Below are 16,237 nucleotides of genomic sequence, written 5' to 3'. Positions count from 1 at the left end.
GGTAGTAGGTGCACCCTGCCCAAATTTGTTTTCTCCCAGCTGTGCCCAGTCATAACCTTGGACATGGGGGCACGCACACACAGGCACACCTGCTGTGCCATAACGGTAACAGCATTAATTTATTAAAATTAATCCCGAAAAGTAACCATACAATAAATTTAAAAAAAATAGAATCTTGTAAAAAAAAAAACTCAGGTGCCCTCATCCCACACCTCCAGCTGGCAGCACCAGGGGGTGAGGCTGGTTGGGAAGGGATGGGGAGATGAAGAGGACAGCCTCAGCAGCAGGGCTGCAGGGGGACTGGAAAAGCTGCTGAGGCTGTGCTGCGGAGAGCAGGGCCAGCACAGCAGTGCAAGGCTGGCAGTGGGGCTGGCAAGGGTGGTACAGGTGTGGTGGGCCCTGCTCAGCACCTGCCCCCTGTACAGAGCAATCTGGCTGGCTGCAGCACTGGGGAACCTGCCTGGGTCCAGCCCAGCTGGGACCCTGGCTGGCTAGAGGGCTGGTCTGGCAGGTGCATCTGCAGAGTGGAGCCCAGAGCCCTTCCTGGGGCCCTGCTGGCTTGTGCCAACCCTTGTCCCAGGCTGCTGTTGGGGGACATGGGAGGCAGATGGCATGGTGTCCTGGCTGGTGTTGGAGGGTGCATGGACCCGGTCTCACTGGCCTCATTGGCCTCACCTTCACAGGTCTTGGCCCACAGGATGCAGGTGTGGTATCCCTCCCCCCCCAACTGAGCAGGCAGGGACTGGTCTGCAGAAGATGGGGACAAGAGCATGTCCAGCTCCCTATCTCCTCCTGCAAGCCAGTGCAGCTCCATTCCAGGGATGCCCCAATGTCTCACACACTCTTCGAGTAGCCGAAGATGCCCACAGGGAGGTACTTGACATGTGTTGGCCACTGTGCTGCCAGCTGGAAAAACTTCACATCGTTCCACTCCACCCCATCTATGGAGACTGAGAGGAGAGGGTGCAGTGAGGCTCAGCCCTACCACAGCCAGCCTATGCTGCCTGGTCTGCCCCACTACAGCCCCAAGGGGCTGCCCTCACCTCGCAACATGGTGTTCTGGTGCTTGGCTGTGCAGATGAGGCGTGTGATTCCTTCAATGACTTGGCTTTTGGGTTCTAAGTCTTTATCTTTTGGTTTCTTGCTCAGGAACATCACTGGGGGCCAAGGGCAGACAGGACCAATGTTAGGATGTCCCGACCTGGCCCTAAATGGGAACCCCCCACCCCAGTGCATAGACTGACCCCTGGAAGACTACATCTCAGCCCTGCCCTCCTGCAGGCTCCCCCCCACCCTTTTTGCAAAAGACTGTGGCCCCACAGGCTAGAAGGCACCCCAGAGTGGGCTTGGTTACCTTTCTTGTTTTTCTCCTTGGTGACCACGGTCATGGCCATGGTGCTGGGGGGCACCAGTTCCCCTGTGCTGGGGATGCGGCTGACCTGGAGTGAGCGGAAGTTGCTCTTGAGCGTGTTCTTGATACCCGTCTCCCGCTTGTCACCCTCCTTCTTCCTGTCCAGCCCTTGTGTTGTCCAGTAGTCTACCTGCAGGCCCATCACCTCCACACCAGGGCTCGGAGACCTGGGCAACATGAGCAGCACATGCAGCACACAGGTGGTGCCCTTGCTCCTCTCCCCCCACCTCAGGCCGAGGGGGCCTCGTTTCCTTACCCAGCACCCGAGAGGCCGCTGCTGACAGATGGAGAGGGTGGCGGGGTGCTCACGGTCTCCTTGCCATAGGGAACAGCTGCACTGGAGGCTGGTGTTGAGCTCAACAGGGAGGGGGTGCAGACTGTGGCATCATCCGAGTCCACTGGGGAGGAAAATTGTGAGTTTGAGGGACACCAACATGAGCCTCCCATGAGTGGAGAAGAAAGCTGGGGATTCCCAGGGACTTACCAGAGGCACTGAAAGACTGTTCCACCAGGCCCACCTTCACCACCTGCAAAGACAAACCAGAGGATACCCAGCATCAGCAGGACTGTGCACTGCACCTGTCCCCTCAGCCCCTGCTGGCCCCTCAACTCACCCCCACAAAGGGGACAAACTTCTGGCAGGAGTCCTCGTCGGGGCTGCAGAAGGAAGAGAGGCTTGTCAGGGTCTGGGTGTGCTGAGCATCCAATTGCTATGTCACTACTAACCTTGTGCCCAGGCAGCCCTGCACTTGCAGGGGTCAATATCCACTAGGAACATCTCCTCTGCCCTCCCTCCCGTGAGACCACCTGTCCCCAACATGGCAGCAGAGGGCACACTACACAGGGAGGCAGGGAGTTGTCCCTTCCAGTGCTGGGAAAGGGCTTGCATGCGGGAGGGCAGCCCTGCCCCTCTGTGGGGTCATGGCTCCTCTGCACAGCAAGAGGGATGGACGCACATGGGGAAAGGCAGGGAGGGGCCAGGCAGCGGCACAGCAAGCACAAGCCAATACCTGATATAAAAATCAAAATAGAGACTTCTCTTCCTTGGGTGCCAGAAACCAAGAGAAGGGAGAGGTGAGAGTGTAGCTGGAACACGAGCATCAACCCGCAGACAGCACAGTACCGGCTTGCAGCCCCACCCAGCCCATCCCAGCCCTGGCAGCTGATTTCTACCACTGGGGCTGTCACAATCACAGCTACTGGAGGGGCCAAGCACACCAGGAGGTGGCAAGGAATGGTGCTGTGGGCCTCTCACTGTGTGACCCCAGCTCCCCTCAGCACCATGCTGCTCGTCAGTGAAACACACAGCCTCACTCACTTTGTCCCCTGTGTCCCTCATTCCTGTCTTGGGCACGTCCCAGACTGGGGCCGCACGAAGGAGGACAGGCACACTGGGGCCACACTCACCTCTTCTGCTTGTAGGTCAACATGGCCTCGGAGATGGGAAGCTGGTGAGAGAGGCTGGCTCCAGCGATGAACTGGGCAACACGGCCTGCTATATCCACAGTGTCTGCGGGCACAAAGAGCCATGGAGACCTCGATGGCAGCTGAGCTCCCCCTCAGGGCACTGCTGATGCCAGCCTGCCCCACTCCTCACCTGCGGTGGGTGGCTCAGCCCTGCTGAACAGCTCCCGCCAAGCTGTGTCCAAGAAGAGAGTGCTGTATTTGTTATCCACTGAGGCCAGGTACTTGGCCAGAGGGTGAGAGCCTGCAGGGGAGAAGGGCAGTGTTGGCTTCAGGCAGGGGAGTCTGGGAAGGTGGCAGTGGACAGCCCCGGGGCTGGGCTCCTGATGGCTCTCACCCAGTGGTACAAGCAGGAAGCGAAGGTAGTTGAGCCAGTCGGGTGTCTTGCTGGCCAGCTGCTCCACAAAGAAACGGAGGACAACACTCAGGTAGCTCTGGTCCCCTGCCACCACCACCTTCACAGGGGGAGGCATATGGGAGTTACAGTTACAGCTGCCAAAGGGAGAGGAAAAGGAGACTGTGAGGGATGCGCAGTGGTTCAGCAGGTGGGCCAGGGGACATGATCTGCACCAGGCCAGCTGACAAAAACCCATTGCTGACAAAAACCACACAGCTTGGTGTGCACTGCCATAGGCAAAAGCAGTACTGGGACACCCCCCCCCCCCCCCCCAATGCATACAACTGTTTCTACAGTGGTATCCACAACCCCAAAGGGTCCTAATGAGCCCTGGGGAGCCAGTGCTGTACCCAGCCCTTCTCTGAAACCATACAATGCCACCAGGCTGAGGCCAAGCTGTACTCACTATCGCTGGATGCGGGAGACAGTGGTGTTGAAGGCTGCCTGGATGTCTGCCACGGAGCAGGTGGATACAACCAATTGCTTGTGCGCCTGGAGCTGCTCACTCACGTACTGCCAGTGCAGAGAGCTCAGGTTAAGGCACCCTGGTCGCATGGCTGTGCTGGCCAGCACCAGCCCATGCCTGCCCCGGGTTAGAGCTGAGACACCTGTCCCCACACCTGTGCCATGCAGGGACGCTGAAACCATCAGGTCACTCACAGATGCATCCTGAGCATCCCACTCCTCCCAGCTCTGCTCTAGGGGCCAGCCGGCCCCCTGCTCTTGCCTTTGAGCACAGAAGTCACCACCCTTGCCATGGCAAGGGCAAAACTGTCCCAAGAACCAGGCTGTGTTCCTTGAAATAAGCAGTTTGGTCCAGGGACCCTCTGATTTAAATTCTGCCATCCCAGTTCCAGACTCACTCTGCCTCTGTTCATTCCCTCCTCTTGCTCTTTCCCACTGTGACACTCCAAAATCCTTCTGTCTCTTCAGGTGTCTGCATGCAGCTCGACAATGGTGAAAGAGGCAGTAAGATAGGCAAGGGGGTTCTGGGAGTGGGCATTGACCCTTTTTTCCCTATCCAGGACAAGTGGAACAAGCCAAGAATGCATGGCCTCAGTCAAGACCCCACCACCTCTCACTAAGCCCTATCTTCTGCATCAAAATTTTCCAGCACCATTTCTGGATGCCAGCTGTAGCTACAGGATTCTGAAGGGGTCTCACAAGTGTTTTACTTAACTGCATGTTTGCACACATGTACATTTCCTAGCTCACTTTTGGCTTTAGAGCTCCAGGTATGGGGGAAGAAAGTGCTTGTCAGAGGCCAGGCCTGTCCTCACACCCCACCCTGATGATGTAGTTAATGCTTCCTGGAAGTGGCAGGGAGATTCTTCCATCTCTCAGTGGAAAATACCTCTGCTGCTTCCCAGGGCCGGGTGCCCACAAAAGAAGGGAGCCCTTTGCCAGGGAATCCAACAAAGCTTTGACCCACAGGGTTCCTGTGAGCCAGGACCAAGCAGTGAGGGCCTAAGGCACAGTCTGCTAGACAGCCTTTCTGGGACTGATCAGGACATCACATTTTGAGGATCCATTGATGCTGTGTGATGGAGGAGAGACACCCGACTCCCGTGTATGTGGCTCAGCACCCTGTAAATGCATTGTCTCCCTGAAGGAAGGGTCACACCAGGGGAGAGGAGGGCACAGCTGGTTCCAGTTTCCCTAGGATGCTCTGCTATGACTGGGAGAATCCACCCTGCTTACAGCTGCTCTCATGCATCCAGCTCCCATCACACCTACTCACCTGCCCCTGCCACTCAGCGACATTCACCAGCACAATGCTCTCGGGGAGCTGCTCGTCTGACACCAGGATCTGGTTCAGCTGATCATAAACAGACTTCCGAGGCACCTGCGACAGCACCACCACAAAGGTTAACCCCAGTCAGCCACCCTGGACACTGCCCACAGCTGAAGACCTGGCAGAGCTCTTGAGTGGGAAGCCTCCAAGTGGCGCGAGTCCCAAGGGCCTCACCTGGGTGCTATGCCATGAGTCTGGAGAGCTCTCACTGTCCAGGCTGCTGGCACGTCCACCTTGTCCCTTTGAGCTCTGCCGGTCCTTCACAGAGGTGCTGCGGGGACGCCACAACTGCTTGCTCTCTGCCTTGCTGTGCAGGAGAAGCAGGAGAGGCAAAACTGTTGAGGAAATCTCATCTCCACCAAACCCTACTCAGTTCAGGGAGCCAGCGTAAGCTTGCTCAGCCCTGGCAGGGGGCACAGAGCTGCCTTACCTGGGGGATACAGCACTGGGGAGCTCAGTTTTGGTCCCAGGTCCCAGCTGGGCCAGTCTGTCCACGCTGCCTTCCCTCATGGCAGCCTCTGTGGGGGCCAGCCGGGAACACGGCTCCTCCGCCACCAGCTCCTGAGGGCCACACAGAGTCACTTCACACACACTGCTCTCCTTGCTCCAGCAGAGAGCAGCTCTGTACCCGTGGGTGTTCATCATCAAGAGAGGTCTGGTGGCCCTCCTGGGGAGCCAAGGCTGCAGGGTCTTGGGAGGGCTGGGCTGCACATCCTGCAGACCCTAGCACTCCTTCAACTCTTGCTGCTCTCCAGCACAATCTACTTGTCTTCCCAGCCCCTGGTACTCCAGAAAGCAAGCTGGGGTTTGAGAGAGCTCCACACCCCATAGCCTGGACTCACCACTGCAGGGACCTCTGTTCCTGGCTCTTCCTGAGGTCGCTGTGCTCCTGGGTTCTGCTTGTCTGCCTCGCCCTGGGGAACAGGGAATGGGGTCAGAGCGGGATGGAACACTCTGTGCAGGGCTGCTGCCAGTCACCCACATCTGGCCTCACAGAACACAAGCTCCCACAGGGGAGTCAGGCATCTCTGGGACCGGCCCCAAAGGATGTACCCCATCGCTACCTGTCTGCCTGTGCTGGGAAAAAGAGGAGGAAAGAAGGAAAGGAGCAGCCCCAGGCAGGTGCTGCCAGGAGCTGTGGTCTCAGAGTGCAGGCACTGTGGGGGAGCTGGGCTAGCTAGGGAGGGAAAGGGGTGAGAGGTGGTGGTGGAGGTGTAACTCACAGGGCTGCCCGACTCTTGATCCTGCCCTTTCTGGCTGTGCAGACTGCCGATCTCAGTCTGGGAACCAGAATGAGAGACTCCCTCAAAGAAACGCCTGCAGAGAAACAGACAGACGAACGGACGGACAGACAGACAGATGGGAGAGAAAAAGGCAGGAATAAGAGAGGAACAAAGTCACCATGATCCCAGCACACCCCCACCGGCCTGTCCCAAGCACAGAGCTCTGTGGAAAGGTCCTCAGTGGGACACAGGGCCAGACAGCCAAGTGTCTGGGCGATGCTCAGCTGAGGACCAGACCTCTCAGCAGTGCCCCCATGACCTCGGGGAGCTGGAGGTAGGGTCTCCTGGTGCTTTCTGCCTCAGGTGATCCCCTACCCATGCAGGGCAGGTGAGGAGCTGCCACCTTGCCCCATCTCACTGGTATATGGTCTCTGCCAACACCACAACTCCAGCATGCTGCTAAAGCTCTCTGCTTCCTCTGCACCATCATAGCTTCCACAGACTTCTGCTGCCTTCTTTTCTGCTTCCCTTTTTCCAAGGATTGCTCCTTGCCTCCACCTGCTGCTGCTGCACACTTCCAACTGCAGCATTCACCTTCCCTTTCTGCCTTCCCCTTTCCCGAAGCTCTGAAGATCTCAGTATTGCACATAGAACCACACCTCAGGTAGCACAGTACTTAAATTTGCCAAGTTTTCGGTCTCGGAGCTGACACTGGTGGAGCTGCATAGTGCAGCTCCAAGGTCCTGTTTTCAAGTCACCACAGTTCACACAGGAACTCTCTTGGGGAAGCCAGGATAGTCTCTGCCACTACAATGTGAGCTTCCACCTTTGCTTACCCTTTTTCCACACCATATTTATTTGCCAAGGACCCCTTTCACAGTCTGTGGACTGCTCAAAGTCTTTAGGAAACAAGAGGATCTCACTTGCCAGTTTTTCCAGGACCTTTACAGCAACCAGAATCCATCTGCAAGGAGTGACTTTGCTGCAGGAGATCAGAGCTAGATTCCCTCTAAGCTTTGTGTATGTGCTCATTGACTCTCAGGAAATGTTTCTCCTGATGTCTGCAGATGGGACTATGTGGTAGTGGACTTCCAGGGATGGCCACTGAGGCATAAGATACAAAGAAGTTCTTCTGTTACTACTCTGTCAGAGTTTCTTTCCATCGTTTTCTACTTTTCTCAACGGGATTTACCTGCATCTTCCTGCAGGAAACCTCCTCTCAACATCCTGCCTGCTCCTTTTATTTTCATTTTAGCATGCTTCTTCATTTGTATACAGCACACTGTACTGTCAGGGACAACAGTGTTGGTCAGGTTTTACTGCTCCGGAAAGGACATTCCTCCTCCATAAATAAATGAGGGTTCCCACACAGAGCAGCTCTTCAGCAGCAGTGCTTATACACTGGTTGGGAAAAATCAAGGCTTGATTTCCCTCTCACTGGCTCTGTGACCAATTGCTTCAGGTGTAAAGTCACAACAGTGCCCTGGTGAGACATCTTCTCCAGGCCTCACTGGTATAAATTACATCTCTTTTTACTAACACATTTCTTCTCTCTCTTCCCCTCCATTCTCTGCTACAAAACCTCAGGCCTTGTCACCACTCTGTACAGTCATTGCTCTACACTTGCCTTTTCCCAGCCAGAAATTCAACCCACATAGACTGTATTAGTAACTTAAGAATCAAACCAGAAAAATATGTAGGTTTTCTAATAGATCACCCCTCAATCAGCATCTCTTCCATACTCCTCTATACTGTCCCAAGTAATCCCACCAGAATGTGGCATACCCCTAGTACCACTGGCATCTCAAAGAGGTCTCTTCATTCCCTCCTTTTACTTAGATACTGGATATGCCTAGATTGTATTATACTTCCTCTGGCTTTCAACACTCCATTTAAATTGGGCTGTCTCCCCCCTCCCCACAAAAGCTCTGTTTGTTTATGCCCTCTCTCATGCACAATTCAGAAACTTTCATCCCTCAAGGACATCACATTAAGCACAGACCTCTTCTGCAATTTCTGCAGTTTAAAGGCTCTCCTCCTACAGCCATGACTGAGCCCACATCATAGCACGCCAAGATTTAGGTAACGCCCAGTCCTTCTGCACAGCCTCATTCTGTTCTAAATGAATTTAACCCCCCTTGTCCCATCCATTTTGCCACTCACTTATGCTCCTTCACCTTTGACCTTTAATCTACAGGTCTGACTTGAGGTTCCTCAAGTTCCAGCGCCAGTTTTGCCCCAGTGCAGGAGCAAACTGATGCTGCATGGCTGGCTCAGCTGCCAGCAGCACTGGCCCAATCCAGAACACCAGCCACTTCCCACCATTAGGGACTGCACACCATTAGTGCCCTTGCTTCGCAGAGATGTTTACTGTGTCTAGAAAGGCTGTCATGACAAGACATCCAATGTGAGGAGCACCTCAAATTTAAAGGTTGGGCTGTAATTTACCTCCCTGAGAAGGCCACGTAGCACTTGGGAACCACCGAGTCTACATGAAACACCTTGGCAGGCAGCTTCCACATCTCCTTAGAAAAAATACAGTCCCAGAATTTTGTGAATTCAAGGGATGCACACTCAGCACAGCCACAGAAACTGAGGCACCAAAGACCAAACCAAGCCAGGGACACTTTGTAAACAGGATGAAGAACAGCTCAGAGCCCAATAGGTTGTCCTCCCAGGAACAGCACCAACCATCCCAGGAAAACTGTAATGGTGGACACCAGCACAAACCAGCACTCACTCTGAAATGCTGTTCCAGTGATCAGATGTTTGCAAATAGGCACTTCCAGAACCAGGGTGCAGGTCTTATGTTAAAATACTCTCAGTAGACTTTTAATACAGTTTCATATAATCTATATACATAAACCACTATCTGACCACAGAAAGACCTTCCTTTTTCTCCCACAGCACCTTTGTCTCCTTTGATGAGAGACCATGTGAAACTCCCTTTGGAGTCCAAGCAGATCACTTAAGCAGTTTGCCCATGTGCCTGCTGTCTCCTTCATAATGACTTGTGGGTTTGTGGAAAACATGACTTGTATCACATTCCTGTTTTTTCCCAAGGGGCCCATGGGTACCAGAATCAGCAGATTTAATTTCAGTTTTCCTGTGGCAAACCATGCCTACTACTCCTGCTAAATACCTTCAGCAAGGATACCAACTACTCCAAATCATATATATATATATATATATATATATATATATATATATATATATTTACATGGCAGGGGGTTTGGCACTAGATGATCTATCAGGTCCCTTCCAACCAGGCCATTCTATGATCCTATGATTCCATATATAAAAACAACAATGCCAAGTGAGTTTGGCTTGACTACAAGAGACCCAGTGCACTGTGACAAAGTCAAGTAGAAAGGCCATAAAAGATGTTTTCACAAAAAGACAGCACAAAAGCACAAGAGCCATGAGCAGAGAGGCCAGGTGAGCACAGACCACATGGGAGCAAAGCCTGGTTTCCCTGCATGATCCACTGGAGACCCCTGTGCTAACTGAGCAGTTCTTGGCAGAGCAAGTTACCAGTGCCTAGGGAATGGGGAGAGGAACAGCACTGCTGGGTGCTAGGCACATCTCCACACATGGTGTGAACACAGCATGCACATCTCCCAAGGACCGGTCCAAACAGTCACAAAGTGCTCAAAAGACAGGCATGCTTCAGTGTGGTGAGCCCAGAGAACACCAGGAATGTTGGCAGAAAGATATGAGAGCTGGGAGCAAGCCAGAACTTAGATCAAACAGGACTCTAACAGCAGATTAGTGTCAGATGCTGGGTTGGTAGAAAAATGAGGCTAAATGTGAAGGAAGTCAGATTTAATGGGCAGTTTTGAGGGAGGAGCCAGTAGTGTCAATAGAAGATGGCAATGGGAGTGGAGACAAGACAATGCCTGCATTAGCCCAAGCAACAGAAAGGTGTTGGAGAGCATTTCTCCAAGTCCCAGAGGCTGTGCTGCTGGCCAGGGGCTCCCTGCAATCCGTACCTCAGGGTGGGCTTGGGTGTGCTGTGCACACTCTCATTGTCCTCGATCTCTGGGCCGCTGTCACTGTTGTTGCACTCTTCCAGGCTGTCATAGAGCAAGCCCAGGTCTTCTTCCACCTCCTGGGTCTGGTCTACAGGGTCAGAGTCCAGGACCTGTGGAACCAAGCCCAAAGAGCAGTGAAGAGACATGGAGTTACCTGCATCCCACAGCAGCTATGTACAAGCTGCCTGTCAGTCATGAGGCACACCATGGCATTTGTTCCCACCCAAGGGAGGCAGATCCAGGCGATGGAAGCATCTAGTGACACCGTCATTGGGCCAAAGGAGGGTGCCATGAGCACGACAGCCAAAGGAGTCTCAGCCACCCACCACACTTACTGGCAGTTGGGATACCCGGGAGGAACCTCACCGGCTCTGCTGCACACTTAGCCTGGGCTGTCAGCCAAGGGAAGCCATCCACAGGCTGATGTTACCCTGCAGTCAGTCTAACTGGACAGGATTGCCCCTGCAAAGCCAGCTCCTGGTGCAAAGTCAGTGCATGACAGCATTCTTCTTCCCATGGCACCACCCCACAACAAGAAGGTGCTTTTTGATTTGGGCACAGGGCGCAGAGCTGCCTTCTTGAGGCAGAAGGCTTTGGAAAAGCCATGTCCTAGTCTCTGCCATGTCTCACACCACCTTTGGCTCATCCCTGAGCATTGTGCTCCCTGTGAGTGGGAATCTGCACTCCGACACCTACACATCTGAAGGAAACATTGCCAGAGGGGGCAGTTTTCCTGTTTCTTACCTCTTCTGTCACTTTGAACCTCTTCAGCAAAGCCACAAATTTCTGCTTGAAGTTTGGTTGCTGAAACAGAAGAAGGGAAGAAAACAAGATCAGCAAAACTATCAAACCACATTCCAAGCCAACCAACATACAGGCCATAGTTATTCTCTCTAACTTGTTGTCCACAGGTCCAAGGTCAGCTATGACTGCTGTTTCTCTTGAGATTTACTGTAGGACTTGGACTGTCTCTGTACTCCACAAGAAGCTACTGTTTAGGCATGAGGGAGGGAGGATGCAAGGACTCCTATTTTCTCTGCTACAAGCTGGAACAGCACTTCATTTAAATCCTGTTTCTCCCCAGACCACCTGGTTGAGCAGTACTGCCTTTGAGCAAGAACATATGAGGAACAAACTCAGGAAGAAGGTGGTCAGGGATCTGCAGGGATGAAGTCAACAGGAATGAGAAGTTTGGAGAGCAAGGGTCTGGCAGAGCAGCTCCTCCCTTCTGCAGACATGCAGAGGAGCTGCTAATAGTTCAGCTTTCCTTGTGCCTACCACCTTCCCCTTCCTCATGAAAGGAAAGAGACGATGTGACAGCAGCAAGTCAAAACTCTGTTGCACAACAGACCACCCCTGACACAAAGCCAGGCTGAACCTAGTACACACTATGAACTGGGATACAGCTCTGAGCAACAAGTCAGCTCATTAATGGCAAGACGCTCCTTCTCAGAGCCAAGGGCTCCTTCCCTTGCTCTGCACAGTGCCAGCATCCCCCCTTCCCAACACCCCTCACTGCCTTCAGAGAGGGGAGAAAGTGAATCCCTTCCATCCCTTTGATCATGTTGTAAATGCTGATGTTACTCTGGTAATTGATGTGGTTCGGATCATTTTCCTCCTGGCCTTCTTAGTTTTCCTCAAGTCATCCTCTTCATCAAACAGATCCTGCAGGCAAAAAGTCACAGTATATCAGAACAACTAAGTTTATGGAGCAGCACCTCCTAAAAGTTTCCTGACCCACATCAGCCCTCCATTTTGAAAAGCTTTGACCCACTCAGCTCCCAAAATCTTGTCTCTCATTTCTGCTACCTCTCTCTCTTTAGCACTGTTCACCTTCAGACCTTCTTTCTTAGCACTTCTGTCCCCGGGCCTCTCCAGAGAAGTATGCATCAGCAAGATTAACAGGAGACAGAGCCTCCTCAGAACCTGTGTGTTCTCCTGCTTTCCCCTCTCCAGAGTTAGCTCAGAGAGTGCAGCACATGAATCACAAAAAAACATTTTTTTCCAGGGGTAAGCCTTAACAATAAGCACAACTCCCGGGGACCTGGGCCCCTGATGTATTAACCCAGCATGATGGGACAGGTAATCTGGAGGACCGTTGTGAGAGACTGAAATGATAATGGTTAATGACTCAAACAAACGGCCATTTGCAAAAGCAGCAAGTGAGTTTTGCTGAGGCCCAGCAAACTGAAAGGGAGGAGGAGAATTTTTGGATGTGTGCTGGAGAAGCCTCTGATCTGCATAAGAACAGCCTAGGTACAGAGGGGTGAGCACTCATCACCAGAGACTGACCATGACAAACCAACCTTAGTTTAGCAACAAGCTGGGTTTTGAGCCAGATAAAGGAAGAGGCCACAAGGAGCAGATCCTGCTGGGCAGGATAATGCTTTTCCTTAGGCCAATATCCTCCCTTACACAACTGGCTCAGGTGTAAAACTTCCTCCCCATCTCCTCTCCCTTAGGCCTGAAGATATTCATCCCCTCTGAGGGAGCATAACTGGCTCAACTACACTGAAATGAGAGAGTTCTCATGTCTTAGAAAGTGCCAAACTATCAAAGACCACCCCCCCCCCCCCAAGCACCCCTAGACTAATTTCTGAGGCCTTTCACCTGAGGACTGCACCTAATCCACAGTGTTGCACCAGACAGTGTAAAAGTCCCCACTCCATCAGAGGTACCTGGGTATTCCCACCTAAACCTGAATATATATTAACCACTGAACTCTCTGTTTCAGGTTTCCCCCATCAAGACTGACCATTGTTTCAACCAAGCAACAATCGAATCTGAATCCACAGCTGGTGCTATCTTTCCTCTCCACTATCTACTCTTACTGTTTCTTTACCTCTCTCTATTTCTTTTCATTATATATTTTCTTAAGTGATACCTTTGTACTTTTATACTGTTGTATTACTCTAGGTAATAATAACCAAAACGGCCACATACCTCCTTTCCATTGCAAGCAGGTTGTTCTGAAATAAACCTGCCATATAGACATATTTATAAACACTGGTAATCCAGTGTTGTCTCACTCTAATCTGCCCCAAGAACCTCAGTTACCCTCAGACCATAACAACCCTGAACAGGGGCTCGTCCCTGTGCTTTATCAGCACACTACCACAAGGCTTTCCATGAAGTTGAGTACAGGCACCACAACAAGAGCACAGCAAACAGCAGTGACACAGCTTATCACAGGGCTGGGATGGGTCTGCTACCTCTGACCATTTTCAAACCTACTTCTTGCTAAAATCCCTGTTCTCTCTCAGACAACGAGCAGTCTCTGACCTGTTATCTCAGGGAGAAGGGAGAAAATCATGGTGCAAGATGGAGAGGGCTCAGCAGATCTTTTCTGCTGCAGACTGGACAGCTCCAGAGACAGATGGATGAGATCTATGGCTCTCAAAAGTCCCTTGCCTCACCATGGACTTGACAGCAGCCCACTGCTGTCAAAGTTCTTTTTGCTGTCAGGTATTATGGCTCCTAGCCCTCTGAAACAATGCCAAATGTTTACAAGGATGAGAGGGCTCAGAGTGATCAAGAACCTCAATGCCTGACTGTTGCCCCAGAAACAGGACCAGGACATAAGGCATCTTGCCAGGCCTCCCTTACCTGACCCTGCACAGCATCATCACTGGCTTCCTGCTCTGAGGAGAAGCTGTCATCCTCTTCTTCAGAGTAGTTATCAATGTCTGGGGAGCGATCTGAAAGCAGACAGTGCAAAAGCCCCAGGTAAGCATGATGCCTGTCATGGCTCCAGAAAACAGACTGAGATCACCAACAGCGCTGGGGGACACACTCCATTGCCCGTGTCCCAAATGTTTGCCTGCAGGTCTGAGCACTAAACACACCTGAAGCTTTGATTTTAGGACCTGAGGGGACGTTCCCATCCTCATGGTCGATGGGCTGACTGGACAGAGAGTAGATGCTGATTTCAGCCACTCGAATGTTCACATCCTTCATGTTGCTGTGGAGGCCCAGAAGTTGCCCGCCATCCGTCGGGTGCTGCATAACCTAGACAGACAGACAGACAAGATCCCTGACAGGGTGACGCAACGGCAGCTGGCAGCCCACCCTCTCTATAGTATAGCCAGCCAACAAGCCACAACACTCACAGCAATGAGACCCTGCCTGCCAGCCCAGTTCCCCGCCCAGTGCTGGCACAGGAAGGCCATGTGGGACTCCCCTCTGTTCCCAGCACCCTATACCTCAGCCATGTTAATGATTCCCACTGCCAGGGTCTTGTAGCCCAGGATGGTGCGGTTCTTGTATCTCTTCCTCCGCTGCAGCATGATCTGAAGTTTGTTGCCATCTCTCTTGAGGAAGTGTGGGTACTGGGAAAGGGAAGCACACAAAAGATGGCAGCATGAGGGCAAGGCTCAGTGTGACACACAGGTAGAAAACTCTTCCTCACTGCTGATGTACAGTAGGATCTGATCTGCTGAGCTTTGAGGTGACCCTCAAAGGCCACCTGCACCTAATCCATCATCCTCCCAATCCCAGTACCCAGTAAAACAATCTCTGGAGCAATGGACCAGCTGGCCAACCACAGTAGGCCTCTCCACAGAGGCTGTGCCTTTCACACTTAGCCCTACGGTGCTTGCTGAAAAATACCCAGGATGCAAGGGAGCCCAGGGGACCAGGCAACACCAGGTACCTGCAGTGAGAAGGTCAGCTCCAGCTCAGTCTCCATCAGGCCCCCAGGTGGGAGGACGTATTCATTTGACCTCAGGACTCGCTTTGAACCCTACAACAAGATTGGCAGACGCACACATTGAGCTTGACCACAGACCCCACTGCATCACACACACAAGACAGTGGTGCTCGCAGTCCACAAGGAAAGAGAGAATGCTTGGACTCTGTTCTGTTCCTTGCAGACCCACCTTTCACATGCCCAGCAAATACTTTGGAAAAGCCTGCAGTATCCCCTGAGCTGCCAGAGGTCCCTTCTCCTTGCCCACCTGCCAGGGAGCACCTGCTCTTCACAAGCCTGCAGTGATTAATTCTGCACCTGGTGTGCCAGTCCCATGCTGTGGAAGGACACTCTTGGAACCAGAGGGAGCCATGCAGGGCAAAGGAAAGGCTCCCAACACACTGCCTGGCCAGTAAAGAGACAGGTCCTGGATACATCTCTTCCCCAAGCAGACAGGCCCAATGCAGATCCCTGTGTGAGCACAGCTGGGGGGATGGCTCTGCTGGGACAAAGTCAGGATGTCCAGGAGAACAGAGTTAGCTGCTTGCTCAGCTTGCGTCTCAGAAAACTCTCCTAATCTTTTCCTCAGGCAACAGTCTAGCTCTCTACATACAGAAATTATGTAGAAATGGTTTTTACCAGAAGGGCAGTAACAGAGGCACCCTAACTGCGTTCCCACTCCAACTCTTTCCTTTAACTCTGCCCTGTCTCTACTATCTCTATGTCTTGGCTTCTGATACAGATACTGAATGACTTGGGGGCAGGAAAAAAATGCTGTCTACATGCACCAGGCCCTCCTGGCTGCAGGGTGTCACAACCCACAGATCCTCCCAAAAGCTGTCTGCAATGCTGTTCCCAGAGACTGTGCCAGGAGCAAGGCTTTCCTGCAAAAGGTCTTCCTAAAATGGAAGAGAAGAGGTGGAGCTCATCCCCTACACCATCTGTGAGCCTTCCTGGCCAAGAACATAGTGACCCTTCCTGAACTCCTCTCTGATAACAGATGACAGGCAGTCACAGTGACAAGTGACCATTTACTTTACAATGACAGCACATTTGCATTTTGCTCTTTGTTGCAGAGACATTATCCACCAAAGATTCGTTCTTTCACCAAAACACAAGTAGAAGTGCAATTACTCTTCCTGAAGATGCTAATTCTGGGGAAGGACTTACGGCAAAGAAAAAGTGAGGATATCCTGAGGGCTGTGTCCAGGAAGTGAGAGTTTCAC

General features: G+C 52.4%; 1 protein-coding gene across 2 annotated transcripts in view; it reads right to left on the bottom strand.

Annotated features, from left to right (window-relative positions):
• Nucleotides 1-95: 95 nt before the first annotated feature.
• Nucleotides 96-16,237, bottom strand: part of LOC134042802 (phosphofurin acidic cluster sorting protein 1-like) — a 54,779-nt gene continuing 38,637 nt past the window's right edge. The window contains exons 3-25 of one of the 2 annotated variants that reach the window (XM_062490724.1): nt 14,976-15,065; nt 14,527-14,652; nt 14,170-14,332; nt 13,931-14,010; nt 11,909-11,989; nt 11,069-11,128; nt 10,283-10,434; nt 6,291-6,384; nt 5,910-5,981; nt 5,498-5,628; nt 5,242-5,374; nt 5,014-5,118; nt 3,679-3,785; nt 3,213-3,367; nt 3,009-3,119; nt 2,819-2,921; nt 2,422-2,454; nt 2,026-2,068; nt 1,896-1,938; nt 1,668-1,809; nt 1,355-1,569; nt 1,044-1,157; nt 96-950 (exon numbers count right to left, since the gene is read on the bottom strand). In XM_062490724.1, coding sequence (XP_062346708.1) covers nt 835-950; nt 1,044-1,157; nt 1,355-1,569; nt 1,668-1,809; nt 1,896-1,938; nt 2,026-2,068; nt 2,422-2,454; nt 2,819-2,921; nt 3,009-3,119; nt 3,213-3,367; nt 3,679-3,785; nt 5,014-5,118; nt 5,242-5,374; nt 5,498-5,628; nt 5,910-5,981; nt 6,291-6,384; nt 10,283-10,434; nt 11,069-11,128; nt 11,909-11,989; nt 13,931-14,010; nt 14,170-14,332; nt 14,527-14,652; nt 14,976-15,065 — 2,469 coding nt within the window. In that variant the 3' untranslated portion in view covers nt 96-834. Of the gene's footprint in view, nt 951-1,043; nt 1,158-1,354; nt 1,579-1,667; nt 1,810-1,895; nt 1,939-2,025; nt 2,069-2,421; nt 2,455-2,818; nt 2,922-3,008; nt 3,120-3,212; nt 3,368-3,678; nt 3,786-5,013; nt 5,119-5,241; nt 5,375-5,497; nt 5,629-5,909; nt 5,982-6,290; nt 6,385-10,282; nt 10,435-11,068; nt 11,129-11,908; nt 11,990-13,930; nt 14,023-14,169; nt 14,333-14,526; nt 14,653-14,975; nt 15,066-16,237 lie in introns of both variants that reach the window. The other variant, XM_062490723.1, reaches the window with a different exon arrangement.

This window comes from Cinclus cinclus, chromosome 3, assembly GCF_963662255.1.
Source record: "Cinclus cinclus chromosome 3, bCinCin1.1, whole genome shotgun sequence".
NCBI lineage: Eukaryota > Metazoa > Chordata > Aves > Passeriformes > Cinclidae > Cinclus > Cinclus cinclus.
The sequence above is the reverse complement of the archived record's forward strand: the minus strand, read 5'-3'. Positions and strand labels throughout refer to the sequence as shown.